At 33.3% G+C, this 21,970-nt stretch overlaps 2 protein-coding genes across 6 annotated transcripts; one reads left to right on the top strand and one right to left on the bottom strand.

The window, feature by feature from the left end:
- Positions 1-284: 284 nt before the first annotated feature.
- LOC109089114 (MICOS complex subunit MIC26-like) lies at positions 285-13,141 on the bottom strand. Of its 5 annotated transcripts, none has more exons than XM_042723245.1 (10): positions 13,077-13,141; positions 11,424-11,537; positions 9,980-10,099; positions 8,366-8,398; positions 5,515-5,569; positions 5,332-5,426; positions 3,172-3,264; positions 1,454-1,540; positions 1,198-1,284; positions 285-460 (listed from the first exon to the last, which is right to left on the bottom strand). In XM_042723245.1, exons 1-9 carry the CDS (start codon positions 13,083-13,085, stop codon positions 1,243-1,245), a joined length of 648 nt encoding a protein of 215 aa, XP_042579179.1. In that variant the 5' UTR covers positions 13,086-13,141; the 3' UTR covers positions 285-460; positions 1,198-1,242. The 5 variants fall into 5 exon arrangements, with proteins under 5 accessions (XP_042579179.1, XP_042579181.1, XP_042579180.1 ...); XM_042723247.1 differs by having other exon boundaries at positions 285-523; positions 1,243-1,284; XM_042723246.1 differs by having other exon boundaries at positions 1,243-1,284.
- Positions 13,142-14,514: 1,373 nt separating this feature from the next.
- On the top strand, positions 14,515-20,368 carry cb5hxorf58 (chromosome B5 CXorf58 homolog). The gene is made up of 8 exons (XM_042723244.1): positions 14,515-14,645; positions 14,726-14,819; positions 16,066-16,160; positions 16,328-16,433; positions 17,144-17,266; positions 17,363-17,562; positions 19,175-19,265; positions 19,924-20,368. The coding sequence occupies exons 1-8, from the start codon at positions 14,635-14,637 to the stop codon at positions 20,131-20,133; spliced, it is 930 nt and encodes a 309-aa protein (XP_042579178.1). The 5' UTR covers positions 14,515-14,634; the 3' UTR covers positions 20,134-20,368.
- The last annotated feature ends 1,602 nt before the right edge of the window (positions 20,369-21,970 follow it).

Below are 21,970 nucleotides of genomic sequence, written 5' to 3'. Positions count from 1 at the left end.
CTTTTATTATAACTAATTTTATTACATAATAAAGTGAGATTATGACCTTTCAGGAAGTGTTTTAATTGTGTTCTACTGTTTGGAAACAACCAGACGTCTAAGTCTAGGCTTAATTAGATCAAAGGTTGTTTAACTGCTGCAGCTGCAGGTTTTTTTTAGTGTTTGCACAGAAAGAGGAAGTTCGGCCTGAGAAATGGTGCTGACAGTAACATGTTAACCCCACCCTACACAGTATATGCATACATTTATATGCAATCATTCAGTTTGAAATCACCACCTTCGCATTTATTTTTGGTACACAACTGTTTAATACGATCGCAGTAGTTTTACAAATTCAGAACTTTTCAGTCAGGCCACTAACTCCCGTCTGATGATTGACAGACGAAAGAGGAAGTGGCAAGTGCAAAAGCAGGTCATGAACGTGAGCGAAGGATGGAGATCTTGAGACATGATGATGCATCTGTAAACAAAACAGCACAGCAAACCGCAGTCATGAGGACTTCTGAGAAACGGCATATTTAATCTGTAAAACACACACCTCAGTGCCATTACATCAGATCACAAAATATTAAAACAAGTGGTATTTTAAAGTATATTGTAAATTATAAAATATATTCATAAATATTTAATTTATCATATAAAATGTATTAACCCCTTAACTGTCACTCACATTTTTGAACATAGATTTGAAAGTGCACGTTCCAAACTAAATTTTTATAATTCATGAACAAAAACATTTTATAACATGATATTGATGTACCATTTTCGTGGTAATGCAATGTCTGATTTTAATGTTTATAATTCATGGGATGAATTTTAAGATTTTAAGTTGTCAGTTTGATAATCATTTCTGATTATTTCTAAAGTGTGACAGAGAAAAAGGCAACGAAGAAGAGTTTTTTTTTGACAAGGTCAGAACTCCTGTTATGATGTAGAGTTTTGAGGGTGCACTCTTGTCATAAATTAATCTATTACTTTTCCTACATATTTTTTAACAAAAAACAATAGTAAAATATCTATTTAGGAGTCTTAGACCTTTCCAACGATAAATAGTTTGTCATGATTAGATTAGGATTTAGTGAAGTAAACGTATACGGGACGGAGTGACACTTAACAGGTTAAAGATGCCACTTTGTTTAATATTTTACAATCTAATGCAATAATCTAATGCTTCTTAAATGTATGCACTGTGTGCACCTGTGTTGTGTTTCCCTGCTGTTAATGATGTTTGATATTTTGTACCTAAGCTTTGGTCTCCCCACTTGAACTCTTTTCTGCTTGATCCTATTAAAACACAAAACAAAAAGTTTCCAAACACAGTATTTGCAGTAGTATTCAAATGCTTTCTGTAGGTCAAACTGTAGATTCCTAAGAATGCAACGTAAATGGCTTTGGATAAAAGCCTCTGGCACATGCATGAATGTAAAGTCTGTGTGAGAAGAGCCAGACTCACTTTCTTTGAGGCAGGTTTGTCCTTGATGAGTTTCTCCAGAGCAACATAAGCCTGAAGCGCCCAGTCGTATACAGCGTCTCCTGTGTTCTGTGGTGTGGAGAGATTAGAAAGGGTCACTTCAGTGAAACGCCACGTTCACACACACATACTGAGATTTTATTTTTTGCTGGAAGCACGTTTTTGTCATAGTGTGTGTTTCTAATGCTGAATGACTTACGTGTTATTGTAAGCTGCTTATAGTGTTTAAAAACAAATCAATGTTTTGGTTGCTTAAAAATGCTTTTTAGCAACACATAATGCATGATGCGCTTTTATGCTTCTCTAGCAACACATATATATATATATATATATTTTCAGCAACACATAATGCATGATATTATATATATATAATATATGGCTGAAAAAAATATATATTTTTAAACATAACTGTATATTTATTATTTTTTAAATTTGTTTTTTTTTTTCCTTTGTTTTTCTGTTTATTTATTGATAATTCTAAATCAGCATATTAGAATGATTTCTTAAGGATCATGAGACACTTTATACTGGAGTAATGGCTGATGGAAATTCAGGTTTGCATCACAGAAATAAATTATATTTTAAAGGATATTAAAATAGAAACTATTATTTTATACTGTAATAACATTATGCAAGACTACTGTTTTTTCTGTATTTTTGATCATTTAAATGCAGCCTTGATGAGCATAAGAGACTTCTTTAAAAAACATTATAAGTCATATATATATATATATATATATATATATATATATTATTTCTAATGAGTGAGAGACCTTATTTTTATTTTTATATATATAGATAGATAGATAACTGTATCATACTTATGCTAAAACATGAAAAATAACAAAAATCTGTATATTTATTTTTCTGATCCAATTGACATTTTTTTCTTCCTGTTTTATGCATAAACATAAAAAAGACTCAAAAAGAATATGAAAAAAATTACTTTTTATTAGAAAGAATGGAGGGATGGATGAATATTGAATGCTATTTTACTTCACAAGTCCTGATTTAACGATGCCTAGATATTTCAACTGGAAAATGACAGATATTGAGAAAGAAAATCACTTTTTGCAGTGTATGAGATACTGTGCTAGAGTGTAGACAAAATGCAGAAAGTAGTGAGAGATTTCACTGTTGATTTGTCTCTGCCTTTAATATAATAACGCTCATACAGCATTGTCAACTGATATTGTGACTCAAACAGCAGGGACAAACTGTCCTATGCCACCCAGCCTAACCTTGACACCTTGAATTGGAACTTGGTTCAAACCAAATGTGAAAACAAGCTAATTTGGGGCTGTTTTATTGTTTAATCAGTGCCTCCCGCTGGCCTTTCGCGACATTTCCATCAGCATATCTGACAGGATGGGGACATGCAGAGAGATCTGAATCTAAAAATCGCTCACTTGTGTGTTGACAGCGTTTCAGCAGGACGCGTGTGAGGCGAGAGATAGAGAGATTCAGACCGCTCTCCACTGCGAAGTCTATATCGGTTACAATCCAAACAGACAAACGGCTGATATTAGACACAGTGTTGATGTGCTCGGGAGCTGTTAGGAATGTGTTTCATCTGCTGTTTGTAACTGGTGGAAAGTTACAGTAACCTCGCCTCGCCTTTTCCTCCTCTCGTTTCCAGGCCCGATAACACCTCGCAACCCTTGAGCCAATAAACATACAAGACACACAGACTCTCCTACCTTTGTGACGGTCACGGCCTCTCGAGGATAATACATGGACGCAGACACAGCCATTAGACCGGTCGGGTAGATCAGTTTCTTCAGCCTGGAGCCGAAATGACAAAATACCACTAAAATGACACTACTGTTCGAAGGATTCATTTCCAATAGGACACATTAAATTGATCAAAAGTGATGTTTATAATGTTATAAATATTTATTTATATATGTTATATAATAAACACTGCTCTTTTGAACCTTCTATTCTATCAAAGATTCCTGAAAACAAAAATGTATCAGAGTTTTTAATAAAAAAAAGTTTCTTGAGCAGCAAATCAGCATATTAGAATGATTTCTGAAGATCATGTGACTCTGAAGACTGGAGGAATGATGCTGAAAATGCAGCTTTGATCACAGAAATAAATTACATTTTACAATATATTCACATAGAAAAAAGTCATTTTAAACAGTAATATAATTTCACAATTTTACAGTATGTTTGTTCAAATAAATGCTTCTGCGTAGGACCTACAGCATAGGCTATGCGTCAGTTTTCATTTATACTTCTGCGTCGCTGTCCGCGTCGACGTGCAGTACACATGCAAACTGCTAGTATGCAGTGTCCACGGGGCATGTTGCAGTACCACGACAAAAGCCGAAGAAGAAGCGGCTCGTTGGAGAATCATTATAGCCGTGACGGCAACAAATAAATATCAAATCATTAAATTATTATTTAAAACTATAAAAGGAAACAACAACGGAACGAGAAGATGGTATTCTTTCAATCTTCACAAGGACTTGTACCACGGCAGATCAACATTGTTGGCCGCGGACAACAAGTGATGTATAATGCTATGTAGTTTAATAAATTATAAGACATTTGTTCTTTGCTTTATTTTATATAAGAAGGTGTAACATTAAAATATATTAAAGTGCACATGAACACACACAAAACTCAAGTACATACGGAGGGAGGGGTGCCAGCAGACCAATCACAGCGCTTGCGGGCCGCGTAGAATTGACGCGCTGTTAGATTTTTGGAGAGGTGCGCGTCAGGCTACGCAGTACTACATATAGCCAGTGCGTAGGTTAAACGCAGAAGTATAAATTGGGGTTTAGTGTGCAGAAGAGACTTTTTTCCAGAAAATATAAAAAAAAAATCTTACTGACCATGATATTTTGAATGGTTTTGTATCTGAACTATCAGTGAGTGCAATAAAGCAAATAAATAGTATTTTTGGTTTTGGTTTTGGGAGAGACTTAGTATTTTTGTCTTATGTTCCACAACAAACACTGAAAAATTCTTTAATCATGGCACATTTACTTTAGAAGGAAAATGACTTATGATATTAAAGGGATACTCCACCCCAAAATGAAAATGTTGTCATTAATCACTTACCCCCATGTCATTCCAAACCTGTAAAAGCTTCGTTAGTCTTCGGAACACAATTTAAGATATTTTGGATGAAAACCGGGAGTTTTGTGACTGTCCCACAGACTGCCAAATAAATAACAGTGTCAAGGTCTAGAAAAGGTATCGTTACAAGTAAGTTGTCGTCAGAATACTTAATCTTAATCTTTTTTGTATGCTCTTCTGTATCATCCGTGCCACAAGGATGTGCTGTTTTATTTCAAATCAAAGCTAAATACATGTAGAAACAGCACATCCTTGTGGTGCGGATGATACAGAAGAGCATACGCAGCATACAGTGATATGGAGAGACACAGAGGAGACTGTTGACAAAGGAATTGTTGAATAAAGTCGTTATTTTTGTTTTCTTCGCTTACAAAAAGTGTTCCTATTGCTTCATATAACCCAGATTGCACGACTGATGGCAGATGGAGTATTCTGACAACGACTTTCATACCTTTTCTGAACCTTGACACTGTTATTTATTTGGCAGTCTATGAGACAGTCACAGGCCTCCCGGTTTTCTTCCAAAATATCTTAAATTGTGTTCCGAAGACGAACGAAGCTTTTACGGGTTTGGAACGACATGAGGATAAGTGATTAATGACAAAATGTTCATTTTGGGGTGGAGTATCCCTTTAAGACTTGTATTCTGAAAAAGTCATTCTGCATTTTGAGTAAATGTCTTTTAGATATTTGTAATGGAAAAAAAAAATGTCATTTTTTTGTAAATGCAGGCTCCAAAAGGAATAATTTAAACTTTCGCTACCTCTTCCAAGGAAAAGGCCCAGGATCCCGGCAAATCCGATGACTCCAGCTCTGGGGTAAAACTCAGGCGGAGGGTTCTTCAAGTAGGCATAACTGTCTAGATGACAGTGCAAAGATTGGCTTTATGACATTTTATTGAAAAAGCCCAGTAAGAAAGCATGTTTCATTCGTGTTTGTTTGCTTACTCTGCCCGAACTGTACAGTGTTGTCAACCTTGGGCTTCACCGTCCCATAGACGCCCTGAGAGTCAGTACAAAAGAATGTTACTTTCAGAATCTAGAAATAAGCATCACTAGTTCAACTTTATAGAATCAGTATTACATGCTAAATGGTGAGCAAAGACTTCACCAAGAATTCAGTGCAGAGTCTAAGAAAACAAGACACTTTCTTGTCCCAAAGCTGTCAAAGTCTAATGGAATGTTTTTATTGCATGGAAAAGACCAGACCATATATCTGATCTAGTTTCATAAGGGTCTAGTTTGACATGAGGGTCAGAAAATCTCATTTTTGGCTGAACTACTTCTCTGAACCCTTCGTGAACTTCCTCAGAGACCAAAGGTTTACTTTATTGCATCTAGGTTATATTTTGATATTTGACAAATGCACCTCCTTGGCATATCTTTATCAGTAACCATAAACCCCTAATGCATGACTGACAGAGATATAACTGATATTCTGCTGTATGTGACCTAAGATAGAACAGAATGTATCTGATATAGAGCAGAATCTGATGAATATGCAAAAAGTGACTTGAGCAAACTAAGGACAGCTAGTAAGTAAATACAAATTATTATATAAAACAATTTAATATAAAATCATGACATTATATTATAAAAATACAAGAAAAATTTAAATCTGCACCAGCAATATATAAGAAAAAACTAATAATTTTGATACGTTTTTAAAAAAAAAACAAGAATTAATATCATAAGTCATTTTCCTTCTTAAGTAAATGTGTCTTGATTTAAGAATTTTATATAATAATAATAGATTCAAAATAATAACTAATAATATAATAGTTTGTACATAATACTAAAATAATGCTGTGCTCATTTATTAAATATGATCTGATTGCATTATCTTTTAAGCAAATAACATGAATGCTGCACCTGCATTTCTCCCACATTATCATGTAAATGCACGATTTCTGTGGCTTTAGCGTCACCAAATGGTTTTCAAACAGGTCCAAACACTCCTTCTGTATGCAATTGGTCGGACGGACAAAGTCCCGCCCCAAGCTCACACCACTGTATGTGGCAGAGGTTAACGTGTTGACATATTTCAAGAAATTCTGCAGAATTTCGCTTCTTGTTTTGTTTTTAAAGCGGGTTCTGCTTTCAGATGTGGGTCAGTGTGTCCTGCCTCCTCATGTGGGTTACGACAAATAAAGCGCTGGAGGACAGAGAGACTGTCAGTGAGTCAAACGCTTTATTAGCTGCTGTAAATTGTTGTCTGCAGCGCTCCATCATTATGATATTACATGAGATCATTTTTCCACTTTGTGCTGTGGTTGGACACTGTACCATCAGAGGTCATTCTGGACAGATTCATGCTGTGTGTTAAAAGCAGAACGTCTCGGGCCTCATTTATAAAATGTGACCTTAAAATCATTTCTCAAATATGCATAGACATGTGATTCCTAGAATGATCGTACGCACAGAAAACGACTCCTAATTAATGTCTTTAACATATAAAAGATCACCAGTCATTGTCCAATCCTTTAATTTAGAACGAGCTGCAAGAACAGCTTACATTTTCAAAAACCTGCAGCACTTCGACAAGAAGAAGTGTGTGCGTCTGCTCAGACCCTGATGTGACGCTAAGCACTTTTCCACGTCAAAGGCAGTTTTTTACAAAAATGAGCACTGATGTGGATTTAAGCGTATGCACTCTCTAAAATAAAATTTGTGCAAATGCACGCTTTATAAATGACGCCACTCAAGCGTTTTCCTTCAACAAATAGAGTAAAATATCAGTGTTGTTATTGTTAACTAAAAATATTACAACTAAAACTACTAAAAATTCTGTTCAATGAAATATAAATATCAGATCAACTTAAAATTGAAAAAAGTCCCCAAAATTACTAAAACTGAAATAAGAATACATTTAAACTACATATAAATATTTTAAAAAGCTAATAAAATGGCTTATAATAAACAGAAATTAAATAGTTAAAACACAAATTCAAATGAAAACTAAAAATATATAGATATAAAACTAATGAAAAAAATTATCAAATACTATAATATAAATAATACTAAAATAAGAAAATGGCTCTAGAAAAAAAAGACATCTGTATGTTTTCAAGATGGTTCTTATTTCAAGAATCCTATTCGTAAAAATATTTATGAAATATAAATATTACATTAGAAATTGCTGAAATAAAACAAGCAGACTTAGACTAGAACCGAAATAAGAATTAATTACATCTAACCAGAAATATTCAAATAAACTACTGAAATGACATGAAACGAATAAAAAAAGAAAGAAAACAATTAAATTACTAAAACAAATGAAAATAAACTAAAAAATATAAAACTAATTAAAAATATTATTTAATACTATAATATTATATAAATAATGACCCAATGAAACAATGAAACTGTGGATTCTTTACCTCTGGTTCCCTTGGTTTTAATTCAGACCCAGATAATACATTGCACATGTAGTGACAACTCAGATTGGTTCAAATAAAAATGTCCCTAAAATCAACACTGAAAATGTTTCAAACGAATTATCAGCTATTCAATTGAACTGCACAAACCCAACATTAATATACAAAATGATGTGCATGGCATGATATGCTGAGAAGGAAAACTGAACATTTTGTAAATGCATGATTTAAAATAACCCCGACACAGCAGCACTGACCGGAACGAGACTTTGTCTGACCAATGGCTAAAGCTAAAGTATGTAATAGTGACATAGTAAAGCATCACACAGAGCAGGAATCAGTTCTATACACAAGCAAACAGCGTGAGAGCAGAGAGCAGCGTGGGTAATGATGATGATGATGATGTGTGTGTGTGTGGGTACCTGCGCTGTCTGTCTGGCCGAGCTGGCCGTTTGCTGGACCGGATCAGACCACCAGCAACCAGCACCAGACGGCACATTTAGACGAAGAGGAGCCAAATCATCACAACATCATCATCAGTGAAGGTCAAACGATTATAAATCCCAATGAAAAGAGTCACAGATTACAGGAAAGAGATGCATTCCATAAACATTTCAGTAATGTTTCTCTCTAAACTTATTAACCTACTGACAACACCTGTGACATGTTGACGACTCGCAAAGAAAACCAGCTATAATGCATTATAAAGGTATCCATAAAGTACAATGCAATGCATTATATCTTTTCATAAATGATGCATTATAATATTTAAAGGGTTCTTTTTCATGTCTTTTAATGCATTATACTTTTAAAAGGTGTAACAATGAAAAGATAAGCATTGTATTATAATGCATTATGATCTCATGAATACTTGTAATAACACGTATAATGTGCATTACAAGGCATTATCAATGCATTAATCTACTTTTATAATGCATTTTATATATAAAGGCTTTAGGTGAAGTGCTACTGAAAATATATCGTAAATCATGATTAGAGTAAATGGCTTAATATAAGAACCGCTTCTATTGTTGTTAAAAATCTTTTTCTTCGTGTAAAGGTGAAAGTTATTGGATTCATTACTGTACACATGATTTCTGCTTGTTTTTACAGACTGAAAAACTATTTGTTTTTATTATCGACAGCATGTGCTTTTTTTAAGGTCTGTTTGTCTGTAAAACAACGTGACCAGCTCTGTGTTTGACGGTGCTTTGTACAGCTTTTAAAGAGAAATGTACAAGAAAAGAAGAGAATAAAACTTTTTAAATGCAGAAAAACAATAAAATCTTATAGAATGCAGCTCTGATTTAGACAACAAGACTAAAAAGACAAAATGAACAAACTTGGAAATATGAAATTTCAAGTGTCCGGAAATATGAAAGTAGTAGGCTGGACAAATGATTAGTAATTCTGGGTTTGTTTGTTTGTTTATTTAAACTAATATTAAAATCCATTCTTATTTTAAATGTGTCAGTCTCACAAAACATATCTGTGTCACATTTTATCCAAAAAAGCAAAAGAAGAAATAATACTGTATGGAAAAATATCATTTTACGTTTTTAAGTTGTTGTTTTTTTTTTTGCATTGCGCCACTTCATATTCCTTCAGAATTATTGTAATAAAATATTATAATATTAAAATAAAACATTAACAAAAAGGAATTAATAAACTATGATAATGATTATATAAAAATATATTTTTTTGTGATGATTTTGTGAGAGATCCTGGCTGACTGCTGTTGTAAATGACTGAATTATTCTAGTGCGCTAAAGTTAGTAGTTCATGACTGTAGAGTGTAAATAACAACTGAGATCATATTCTGTCCTAAAATGAAGAGATGGAGAAATAGAAAAGCCATGCTGAGCAAATAAGCGAACAAGCTGCATCTACTGCATTCTCATGCCGCTAATTAACACATAAATGGAGGAAACAACATTTTTGGCCAGTTTGGTTCCCGATTTAACAAATGTTCTAAGAACTAGCCCAAAGAGCATCCTGAACCAGTCCAGCTTGTTAAAAGTGAATCTGTGTGTTACCTGGCACCAGCTGGTGTACGGCTCTGCCAGTTTTCTCAGTTTGGCCACGCCCTCCTCCACCTGTCCTCTCTCAGCCTCCACGCGCTGGAACCTCTGCTGCGGTGTCGTGTAGAGAGACAGCTACCAAAGCAATGGTGTACAGAGACAAAGTTAAAATGACCATCATTCAGGTTCTGCTGAACACAGAGAGGTCAAAGAGTCCTTAAACTAATGAAGCCTTAGTCAAACTCAGGCTCGGTTCAACACATTTCACTCTGGAGTCCAAACAATAAATGTGAAAATATATTTTGCATGAATAAAAACTACACCTACTTGAGGACTATTATGACTTGATAATTTTTCATTACCAATAAGCATTTTTGTCTGTTTAATGTAATGCATCCAGATATTTTAAGATTTTTTTTGTTTTGTTTTGTAATTTAACTTTTGAGTTTTATGTTTGAATGTTATTTATGTTATTATTATTATTTTTTTGTTTTGTTTTTTTTTTTTAGTTCAACAGTTATTTTTTATATTTTAATACTGTAATTCAATATGAGTGTTAAAAACTAAATTAAATGGGTAATTCTCATGAAACTTGCCCAGAGCATCACATTTCATCCCAAAATCATAAAGAGTAAACATCAAGAAACTGTACTGAAAAAAATGTAGGGCCATTTATATATATATGATATAGATAGATATTTGTTTTGTATTTTGATATTATTTTCATGACAAATAAGCACATTTTCACACCAATTTAATGAGTTCTTATTTTTGAGTTGCCCTTTTTTTTTTTTTTTTTTTTTTTTTTGCAATTTGCCATTATTCTCAATGGTTTTGAGGCTTAAAACTTAAAAAAAAAAGTTGAAATGTTGTCTTGGCAACTAAATGAAAAAAAGTTTAAATTTAAGTACTAAAATTACTAACACAGAAAAATATATAGAATTTGTTGGGAAAAAAACTAATAAAAATAACAAATACAAAATTTCTTAAACTAAAATTTCAATTAAAACTGAAATTATAAAAATAAAAGCTAATAATAGTTTATAAAATAACACGCATAATGTAAAATGTCATTATTCTTTGCTATTTTAACATTTTTTCAGTACTCTAATCAGCATGTATATTTGATATTTAATTAGCACTGCCACCAGGCAAGATTATATTATTTCTAATATTAAAAAGTTATATTAAGTTTCGTATTGTCCCAGAAAAATGAAACCATTTAATTTTTTTTTTTTATTATTGAGATATTATGTAATCTTTTAATTGACTTTCATAATAGAGTGTTAAATCTGCATCAATTATCATCAAATAATAGAATAGTTTTTCTCAATGCTGATTCTCATTCTCACTAGATTCGATTTTTATTTTTTGCTTGTCTGATTTTCTTTCTGTAAAATGCATTGTTTAGTTTTTCAGCTGATGTTAGGGTCAGAATGTGTGTCTGATGTGAGATTACCTCATCTACACTCAGAGTCGTGCCGGGTTTATCGTCATCAGCGGACGCGGAGGCCGCCAGCACGGAGGCAGAAATCAATCCCAGAGTGCCAGAGACTCCTGTGACCCCTCCGACCTATCAGAGCCACAGACACACAGAGCATGGATGAACCGGTCAGACGGAATTTCCTGACCTCACAGCAGAATATCTGAAGACAGATAATCCGGTTTGAGCTCACTGTCAACACACTGAACGTATCTGGTTTAAGCGAGAATAACACACAGCTGTTTTGAGGACATTCAAGGTCCCTCGCTTTCTCAAGGAGCTTAACAGTAACACAATATCAGAAACTGGAGGTCAAATCATTTTAAATGTGCTCAGTGTTGAGGTCAAAGGTTGAAGACACACAAACGGGCCACTTATTCACTTCTATATGCATATGAGAAATTGATAACATTTCCTGAATTATATGCTTAAACCTAGTCCCGGACTAAAATGTAATTCTGTAAGATTTAGTCATGTAACAATTTGCGTCTATTGAATATTGTTTTTGATGATTGAAATAGTTAAGATATTACATTTGATCTATATAAAATATATAGATAAAACATAAATATTAGATGAAAATCTTACAAATAAATAAGAAATGTTTTAAGTTTAAAGTACTAAAATAACTAAAACGGAAAATTAAAGCTAAATAGAAGTTGCTTAAAAACAAAGCAAATAATAACTAAAATAAAAACTGAAAATATAAAAATAAAAACTAACAATATATAAATAATATATGTATAATGTATATAAATAATAATAATAATAAAGAGCACTTAGTGTAATAAAATTGTTTAATGCCATTTTTCTTTTCTGTTTTAACATTTTCAGTATTCTAATCATCATGTACATTTAGTATTGGGTATATAGAAAATATTATAATATTTATAAAAAGTTATACAATTACTTTAGTTCATTTATGGTTAATATTTCTATTTTTATTTTTAAACTACTTTCATTATAGTGGGCATATATTTGTATATACGGCACAAGTGTTGCCACCAGAAAATATTATAATATTTATAAAAAGTTATATTATTACTTTAGTTGATTTATGCTTAATATTTATGCTTAATATTTATTATTTTTATTTATATTTTTGAACTATTTTAAGGGTTTTGTCGCCATCTAGTGGCCACACGTGGACCAGCACCTCACAGTTATACAGGATTACACATTTTAATAATAAAATCGCAGAACTAATATAAATGTAAGGTTGGTAACAGTCGATATATAAACTTTAATTTCATCTTATACTTTGAGCATAGATAGAGGCAAAGTCAAGAAAGCCAAAAGACACTTTTACTTTTACTAACATTACAAATCGCGCCGATATATTTAGATGTTTACACACTGAACTCGGTCTATAGAGTTAGAGCAGCCTAAAATAGTGTAAAGAATATCAGGTTTATTTAAACAAGTAAAACAGTTTATTATATTTTAATCTTCTGCAGTGTCCTTGTATTTCCTGTCCTTTGATGCCTCTTTAAAGATGAAGAATATATAGTAAATATATAGTCTTAAGTACATGTGTATTTAAGAGTGATTATCGCGGATTATTAATGTGTTAGCGAGACAAAAACACAGTGAAGAACACAAAGTGAGCGACTGAAGTTTAACTCTCACCTTGTACATGATCCGGGCTTCTTCTTCTTCTTCTTCTTCTATTTCCTGTTGAGCTGCGATCAGGCTTTCTTCTTGTTGTTCTTCTTTTTGATTTTGTGATGCTATCTGAATTTCATTGGAATTTACTCATTTTTAACAGGTTGTTCATATTTATTCTTTATATATTACAGTTCTACAGTGCTAGGGCATAATACTTAAACATCGAAATAATTAAAATGCATATTAATTTCGAATAATATTTTAGAATTAGGATATAAATCGATATTTAATTGTTTATTTAACATTTTTTATGCAATCTATGTGTTTTCAGTGATTTATTTTATTCAGAACAGGGTTATTAAAGTGGAATAAAATTTTAATTTTTAATAAATGTCGTTACTTGAAATTTATTGAGAACAGGGTTATTAAAGTTGAATAAAATTAAAACCATTATTTAATTTATTTATTTTATTTAGAAAGTTGTTATTAAAGTGGAATATATATATATATATATAAAATCATCAGGCTCACTACACTAAATTTACTAATTTTTAAAGTTGCAATAATTTAAATGTATATTAATTTCGAATAATAATTTAGCATTTGGATATAAATTGATATTTATTTATTTATTTATTTAACTTTTTTATGCAATCTATGTGTATTCAGTGTTTTATTTTATTCAGAACAGGGTTATTAAAGTCTAATAAAATTAAAACCATTAAAAACCATTGTTACTTGAAATATAAAATTAATTAATTCATTCATTCATTCATTCATTTGTTTATTTATTTATTTATTTATTTATTTTAAATCATCAGCCTCACTACACTCCCTTGAAATTTACTAATTTTTACAGGTTGTAATATTTATACTTTATTTATGCTAGGGCATAATATATAAACATTGCAATAACTAAAATGTATATTAATTTCGAATAATAATTTAGTTTAGTAATAGGATAGAAATGGATATTTATTTATTTATTTAGCATTTTTTATGCAATCTATGTGTATTCAGTGTTTTATTTTATTCAGAACAGGGTTATTAAAGTCGAATAAAATTACAATTATACAATAAATAAAGACAAAATTTAATGTAACTCACAGTAAAATAACTGCAATAAAACTGAAACAAAAGTTAATAAAAAAATAGAGACATATATTTTTTAAAAAATTGTTAAAAGTTAAAAAAGATATTGATACTTATTTTTTTTTTAATTTTTTTTTTTATTTATAATTAATAAGGATATTATACTGTCATCTAGTGTTTATGAAGCGTATTGCAGTCTAAACTTTTTTGACTTGACTGTAATCAATCATATTCGCAGATTTCTAACTGATATTCTGGCCATTAATTGTTATATAGTACTTAGTTTGTAAGAAGGAAATCTTTCATGCTGGAAATTTTGTTTTTTATCATCCTCTCTTGGGTGAAACTTTCACTCGTTTCCTAGCAACCGCTACAGACACGCGCACTGTTCTGACAACAATCATCACGCGCAGCTTGTGTTAATAAAGACTATAGAATAAAATACTAAAAGCACTTCGGTGTTAATCAGCGTGTGTGTGTGGTTGTTATGGAGGAGAGGTGGGTGCCATCTGATACTTTATAACATTTGCACATGAGAATATCATTTCTAATGTTCAGAATGATTGTTTGTGATGTAGCCTGGAGAACTGTGCCAGAAGAATCCAGGCTTATTGGAGATGTTTCAGGGACAGAAGGCTCTTCAGACTCATGATGAACACTGTACGCTCAGCTGTGAGTTCTTATAACAACAGAAGTTTGTGTGTGAATTATTACAATGTTATTACATTATTATATTTCATAAATGTTTCAAAAAGAGAAAGTAACACATTGAACTGAACAAAACATTTTGAAGTAGAAAGAAATGAAATAGTATTTTCTAAAATGTACTCCAACCCTTTATATATATATATATATATATATATTCATAAATGTTTCAAAAAGTTTATATATATATATATATATATGTGTGTGTGTGTGTGTGTGTGTGTTAATAAATGTTCTACTAATATTTTTTTCTTTTCTTTTCTATATATACATATGTTTTTAAAATATTTATAAAATGTTTTTTCAACCCAAGAAAATGCAATCATATTTAGAAAACAAATAAAGTGTTTTTTTTTATGTGTGAACATCATATAACACATTTAAATAAGAAAATTACAATATTATATTTATAATAAATGACTATTATTATATTTATTGACCCTGAAATACATTTTGAAATTGTGAAAATATGAAAGTTTTTTTTTTATTTTGATTTTTATAGTTTTTTTTTTATTTTTAATGCAGAAAGCACTGCTTACTCTGACCCCAACTTCATCTGTTTTACTGTAAATCAATGCAGTTTATTTATTAGATATGAGGATGATTGTTCTGTAACATTCCTGTCAGCACTTTCATTGTACTAAATTTGATTATGTGTGTGTATGTGTGTGTGTGTGTATGTGTGTGCGTGTGCGTGTGTGTGTGTGTGTGTGTGGGTGTGTGTGTCTGGGTCTGTGGTGTCGTGTGTCTGTGTGTGTGTGTGTGTGTGTGAACTTGGTGGTGTGTGTGTGTGGTGTGTGTCTGTAGTGTGTGTGTGTGTAGACATAGAGGACGTGTGTGTGTGTGTGTGTGTGTGTGTGTGTGTGTGTGTGTGTGTGTGTGTGTGTGTGTGGGTGTGTGTGTCTGTGTCTGTATCTGTGTGTCTTGTGTGTGTGTGTGTTGTGTGTGCTGTGGTGTGTCCTGTTGTGGTGTGTGTGTGTGTGTGTGTGTGGTTTGTGTGTCTGTGTGTCTGTGTGTGTGTGTGTGTGTGTCTGTGGTGTGTGTGTCTGTGTGTGTGTGTGTTTGTGTCTGTGTGTGTGTGTGTGTGTGTGTGTGTGTTTGTGTGTGTGTCTCTGTCTGTCTGTCTGTCTGTCTGTGTGTGTGTCTCTGTCTGTGTGTGTGTGTGTGTGTGTGTGTGTGTGTGTGTGTGTGTGTGTGTGTGTGTGTGTCTCAGGAACAGTGTCTGGCATCAGCAGTTCTGCGTCAGCTCAGTCCCAGAGAAGCTGAACTGCTGAAAGACCCCAGTCTGAAGTGCAAGATCAGATTCAGGTATGAACTTCATACAAAACATCATCAAGCAGCATTATAAGGTGAACCAGAAGCTGTCTTATATGCAACATCAGCCCTGCTTCTTAACCCACTCTGAAAAAGATTTACTGGAACAATAACATGTGACAACTAGCCCTTGTCTCCCTGATAAATGAACTTCTGTCCAGGTTTGCAGGTCCTCGGTTTCCACCTTCACTTGTCTTCAAGATTTTCCACACTGGAGGAGGAGGACACTATCTGTCTGGCAAAAAAGTCTTTTCTCCCTCCAACCAGGTCATGAATGCTGGTCCAGTGTTATTTCAGAATCACTGCAATATTAGTATAGTTTTCATTAATATTTTCAAATTGTTTTTATTTTGTTATTTTACATTTTCATTTTGAGTAAGTTAAAGTAGAGTAGTTTTACTTATTTATCAAGTTAAGCTAAATTAAAATTGGAAATGTTGCCCTGGCAACTAGTTTCAATAATAATATAAAAAAGTATATTTAATTTTTTTTTATCGTTATTTTTATCATTTTATTTTTATTTATTTATTTATTTTAGTTTTAACTATATAATCCTGTTCTGGTCTTGGATCTGTTTTATTCTGATGCATCCTAGTTTCAGTTTTAGTTTTAGTTATTTATCAAGTTAACTAAATTAAAATGAGAAATGCTAGTTTAAATAAAAATATTGAAATAGTTATATTTAAAAAAAATTACCAGTTATTTTACAGATTTTATCATTATTTTTTTATAATCCAAGACCATTACTTCATTACTTTTATCATTTATTTTATTTCAAGTAACAATTTTTATTTATTTTTTTGTATAGCCTATAATTTATCTATAATCTACAATAATTTTTTGTATAGTCTATATCCCTGTGCTGGTCTCAGATCAGTTTATTTTTCCTAGTTTTTGCTGAAATAAAGAACGGTTTACTATGAGAGCAAAAAATGCATGCATTTTATTGACTGCACTATGTATGTCTGCATCATCAGGCCACAGCAGACACCTGCAGAATAATGGGAAACAGAGCATTTATGGATCTCATTTCAATGGATGAGTTTCACGGAGCCGCCATTGAACCACAAGATGTGATTTGCATGAGAGACTATATGCAGGTGGATGAAAAAACACCCTTCAGGCTATATTCACAGCCCAATTCTGTGACGCAGTCATGCTGTTGTGTTGCTGTTTCACCCTTTCCTCCCAATCAGTATTCCAGCCACCTGGATGAGCTTCCAGCTTGTGTAGGAGGAAGAGAAAACGGATGGAGGTTCCTGTCTCTGAAGGTGCTGTCCCGGGACGTCATGCTCAGAGAGGGTGTAAAGCCAGGAACAACAGGCAGGTTGAAGACGGTATTGCCGTTTAGACGTCTCGCTCGCTCTCATTTTGCTGGACAGCAGCTCTCACACAGGTATTCAGTTTCATCTTGTATTATAGTCTCTAACAAAAGTCTCACTCTTGGACCCCAGAAACAAACCAAGTGCCAAAGTTAAAGAACAATATTAATAAAAAATGTGCTTAAAGGGGTCATATGATGTGATTTCAAATTTTCCTTTCTCTTTGGAGTGTTACAAGCTCTTGGTGCATAAAGAAGATCTGTGAAGTTGCAAAGACTAAAGTCTCAAATCCAAAGAGATATTCTTTATAAAAATTAAGACTTGTCCACGCCCCCCTGAAATGGCTCGTTTAAACATGGCCCCACATCTCTACGTCACTATGCGGGAAGATTTGCAAAACACTGTCCAAATGTTCACGCAAAGAAAGAAGGCGTAACTTTAATTCTTGCTGTTGCTGCCAGTGCCATTTCATGGAGAAGCTGTGTGTTTCATTGTGAAAGTGAAACTACTTTGTTTGGCCTTCCAAAAGTGCATGATATCTGCTTCGTCATGCCTGGAGCAGATCTGTGCTGGTCGCTGAGGAAATACATCAACTTTGCGCTGTTGCTGTGGATCGCCAGATCGGCTTTCACCGTGGACGAAGCAGAGTCCAGCCCGGGGTCGTCACATGTTACATCAACTTTGCGCTGTTGCTGTATAACCGCTGGCTGCCGCTCACTCACTCAAGCCGCGGGTCGTTCCGTACTCTTTGCAAGGACAGTCTGGTGCTTCTGACTAACGGTATGTAAGTAGATTTACGTAAAGGATTTGTCACTGATGACTCAAACGCGAATTTTGAGCAGTGTAGAGTAGGCTTGTTGTTTCTCCGATCATAAATGCAGACATAGTTTTATGTTTACGCGGCGTGTTATGCAATGCTATATCGCAATGCTAAAAAGACAGTAAAGGTAATTATAATAAGTAATTATGTCCCCACTGGATGCAACAACTGCCTCGTTTGTAATGGGTTTTATTGTTTTTGTCCTGTAATGCCGGTGTTCTGACCGGGACACGCCATAACAGTATATGGGTTGTAACATTTCCGTCAAACACTTGAGGCATTCGACCAATCACAACGCACTGGATAGCTGGCCAATCAGAGCAGACCTCGCTTTTCAGACCGATGAGCCTTGTAAAAAACAATGAATTTCAGAAGGCGGGGCACAGAGGAGAAACAATAATGTACAATATGTGGAAAATAATGTGTTTTTTGAAACTTAAACCGCATAAACACATTGCATTACACCAAATACACAAAATAATGTTCTTTTTATCAGCATCACATGACCCCTTTAAATGAAAAGCTCACCCAAAACAGCTGAATTTTACTCATCATCGTTCCAAGATGTAGATGAGTTTGCTTCTTCATCAGAACAGATTTGTAGAAATGTAGCATTACATCAGTGTCTCACTAATGGGTGCTCCGCAGTGAATGGGTGCCGTCAGAAAGTGGGGGTTCAAAAAGGTTGTTGAAAAATTAAAATTATTCCGTAATCCACAGCACTCCAGTCCAGCAGTTAACATCTGGAGAAGACAAAAGCTGTGTGTTTGTAAGAAAACTGTTTGGACTCTCATTCTGATGGCACCCATTCACTGCAGAGGAACCATTCGTTAACATTATTCTGATGTGTCTTTCTTACATTACAGAGGTTCCCGGGTCTCTACACGACAATCTGCCCGTGCTCAAAACACTGCGGCTCAAAAGAGACGCCTCTATGGCCTGAGCGAGGCTCAAAGAGTATGCTTTATTTTTATAATACTTTTAAGATGTAGTTTTTAGGCTAATGTATTATGCTTTATTTTTATAATACTTTTTAGATTTTGTTTTTAATTTTTGAAAATATGTTTTAATTCAGTACAAGGCTAAATAGACAAAAAGATTTTAAAAAGTTACTTTACAATAAGGTTCCATTTGTTAACATTATTAGCTACATAAGTTAACATTAATGAAAAATACTCCTATTGCATTTATTAATCTTTGGTAATTTCAACATTAACTAATTTTTAAAAAAATTAAAGTTGTAATATATTCTAATATTATTTAATAGACTTGAGCTACATTAACTAACAGTTGTATTTTTGTTAACTGACATTAAAAAAAGATGAATAAACATTGTAAGTAACAAATGGTTTGTTCATTGTTAGTGTTAGTTAATCCATTAACTACTGTTAACATATAGGACCTTATTGTAAAGTGTTACCAAATATATATATATATATATAGATATATATATATATATATATATATATATATATATATATATATAAATTATACAATGGTGTCAGTTGAGAGGAACACAAACTAGGTGACAGAAATGGAGAAAAAATAGATTAGAAAAATTATATGTTGATGAAATTATTGAGATGATGATTTACGGTTTGCTCTCCAATTCCAGATATTAGATGAACAGAAGCACGTTAATACCCATGACATGAAGAAACAGAATGAGACGACTGAGAAACTGGACATCAAGATAGTTCTGCCATCAGTCGAGACGGAAGTCTACAACTCATCTGAGTCTGAATGGGAGGAGGAGGCTGAGAAACTGTGCAACTGGTCAAAACAACTGGACATAGATGCTTTAGAAACACCTGCATTCATTTAGATTGGGAAATAAGATTTTACACTAGGAGATGCACTGATTTAGGTTTGCTTTTCAGTAAATACTACAAGCTAGTGCATTATTCTGAGATGCTTTAATTGAAAATTAATGTTACCTGTGCAACTGGTCAAAACCAACTGGATATCGATGCTGCTGAAACACCTGAGCGCATGTACATGGAGAAACAATGTTTTAAAGTTGCAGAGGTCCGGATTAAAGTCAACACATGGTGACAGTATTTGAACATTTTGGCTCTTGCTTTATCCTTCTCATGCATGCACTCTCTAAAGACAGCCATTCCAGAAACTGTGCAGTACAGTACAGTAGTCATTTTATGCAAATTTTTAATTCTCATGAAAAATATACACCACATGTGACAAGTTGCATCCAAGCATGATCAGCAGATGTATTGCATCATTCAAACCTTACAAACTGTTTATGTGTGTTGCCTTCCAGACTCTTATCTTGTTGCAGTCATTTGCAAATTAAAGGAACATGCACGTCCGTCAATAATCTGTTCATATTTTTAGTGTCATATTCATAAGTCTTTCTGCCTTTCTGCCTCCATTTGGATCTATTTGCATGCATGCACACCTGTATGTATGCATGATCAGAAAACTACTAAACATGAAACAAAATCCTCATTCAAGGAATTTTTTTTTTTTCCTAAATATGGGATAAAACTAAAAAAAAAAGTCAGTTTTTCAGTTGTGATAATGTATTAAATGAACTTTTGTGATGCTCATTCTTAAAATTTGTGAGTTTAAAATTTTAAATAATACTTTGTGGGCATGAAAACATAGAATGACCCAACCAGTGGGCACTTTTAAGGGCCAAAACAATAATAAAAAAAATACTTCAGTAAATGAAGTTTAAACAGTGAGATAAAAAGATGCTTATGCAGTTGGAATTTCTAATAAGAAAATACACCATGCATGCATGATCAAAAAACTATTAAAAATGAAAAAATTAAAAATTAAAGCCTCTTGCAAGGACAAAAAAAAAAAGAAAGTATTTTATTTAAAATAATATGTGACCCTGCCTGGACCACAAAACCAGTCATAAGTAGCAGGGTATGTTTGTAACAATAGCCTACATTCTTTGGGTCAAAATAATAGATTTTTCTTTTATGCCAAAAATCATTAGGATATTAAAGGGGTCATATGATGCGATTTCAAGTTTTCCTTTTTCTTTGGAGTGTTACAAGCTCTTGGTGCTTAAAGAAGATCTGTAAAGACTAAAGTCTCAAAACCAAAGAGATATTCTTTATAAAAGTTAAGACTCTGCCACGTCCCCCTGAAATGGCTCGTTCTAACACGCCCCCACATCTCTACGTCACTATGTGGAAAGATTTGCATAATGCCGCCCAAATGTTCATGCAAAGAAAGAAGGCGTAACTTTTATTCTTTCTGTTGCTGCAGCTGCCATGTCGTGGAGACACTGTGTGTTTCATTGTGAAAGTGAAACTACTTTGTTTGGTCTTCCAAAAGAGGACATGACTAGAAATCAGTGGTTAAGTTGTATTTCAACACTGTTCCAGAACAGTTCAACCCAAGTATTCAGATGTGTGCAGCACATTTTAGAAAGGACGAGGACTGTTTCCTGAATCAGTAGCCTGCAATGTGTCTGTGGCACAACGGCTGTTTCTATAAAGTTGGGCAAACTTTGCAAGGACAGTCTGGTGCTTCTGATTCACAGCCTGTAAGTACGTTTTTTATATTTAAATAATTTGCCACTGATGATTCAAATGCGAGTTCTGAGCAGTGCAGAGTTGGCTTGTTTATTGTTTCTCCGATCACAAATGCAGACATGGTTTAATGTTTACGCAGCACGATACGCA

This window comes from Cyprinus carpio, chromosome B5 (assembly GCF_018340385.1).
Source record: "Cyprinus carpio isolate SPL01 chromosome B5, ASM1834038v1, whole genome shotgun sequence".
Classification (NCBI taxonomy): Eukaryota; Metazoa; Chordata; class Actinopteri; order Cypriniformes; family Cyprinidae; genus Cyprinus; species Cyprinus carpio.
The sequence above is the reverse complement of the archived record's forward strand: the minus strand, read 5'-3'. Positions and strand labels throughout refer to the sequence as shown.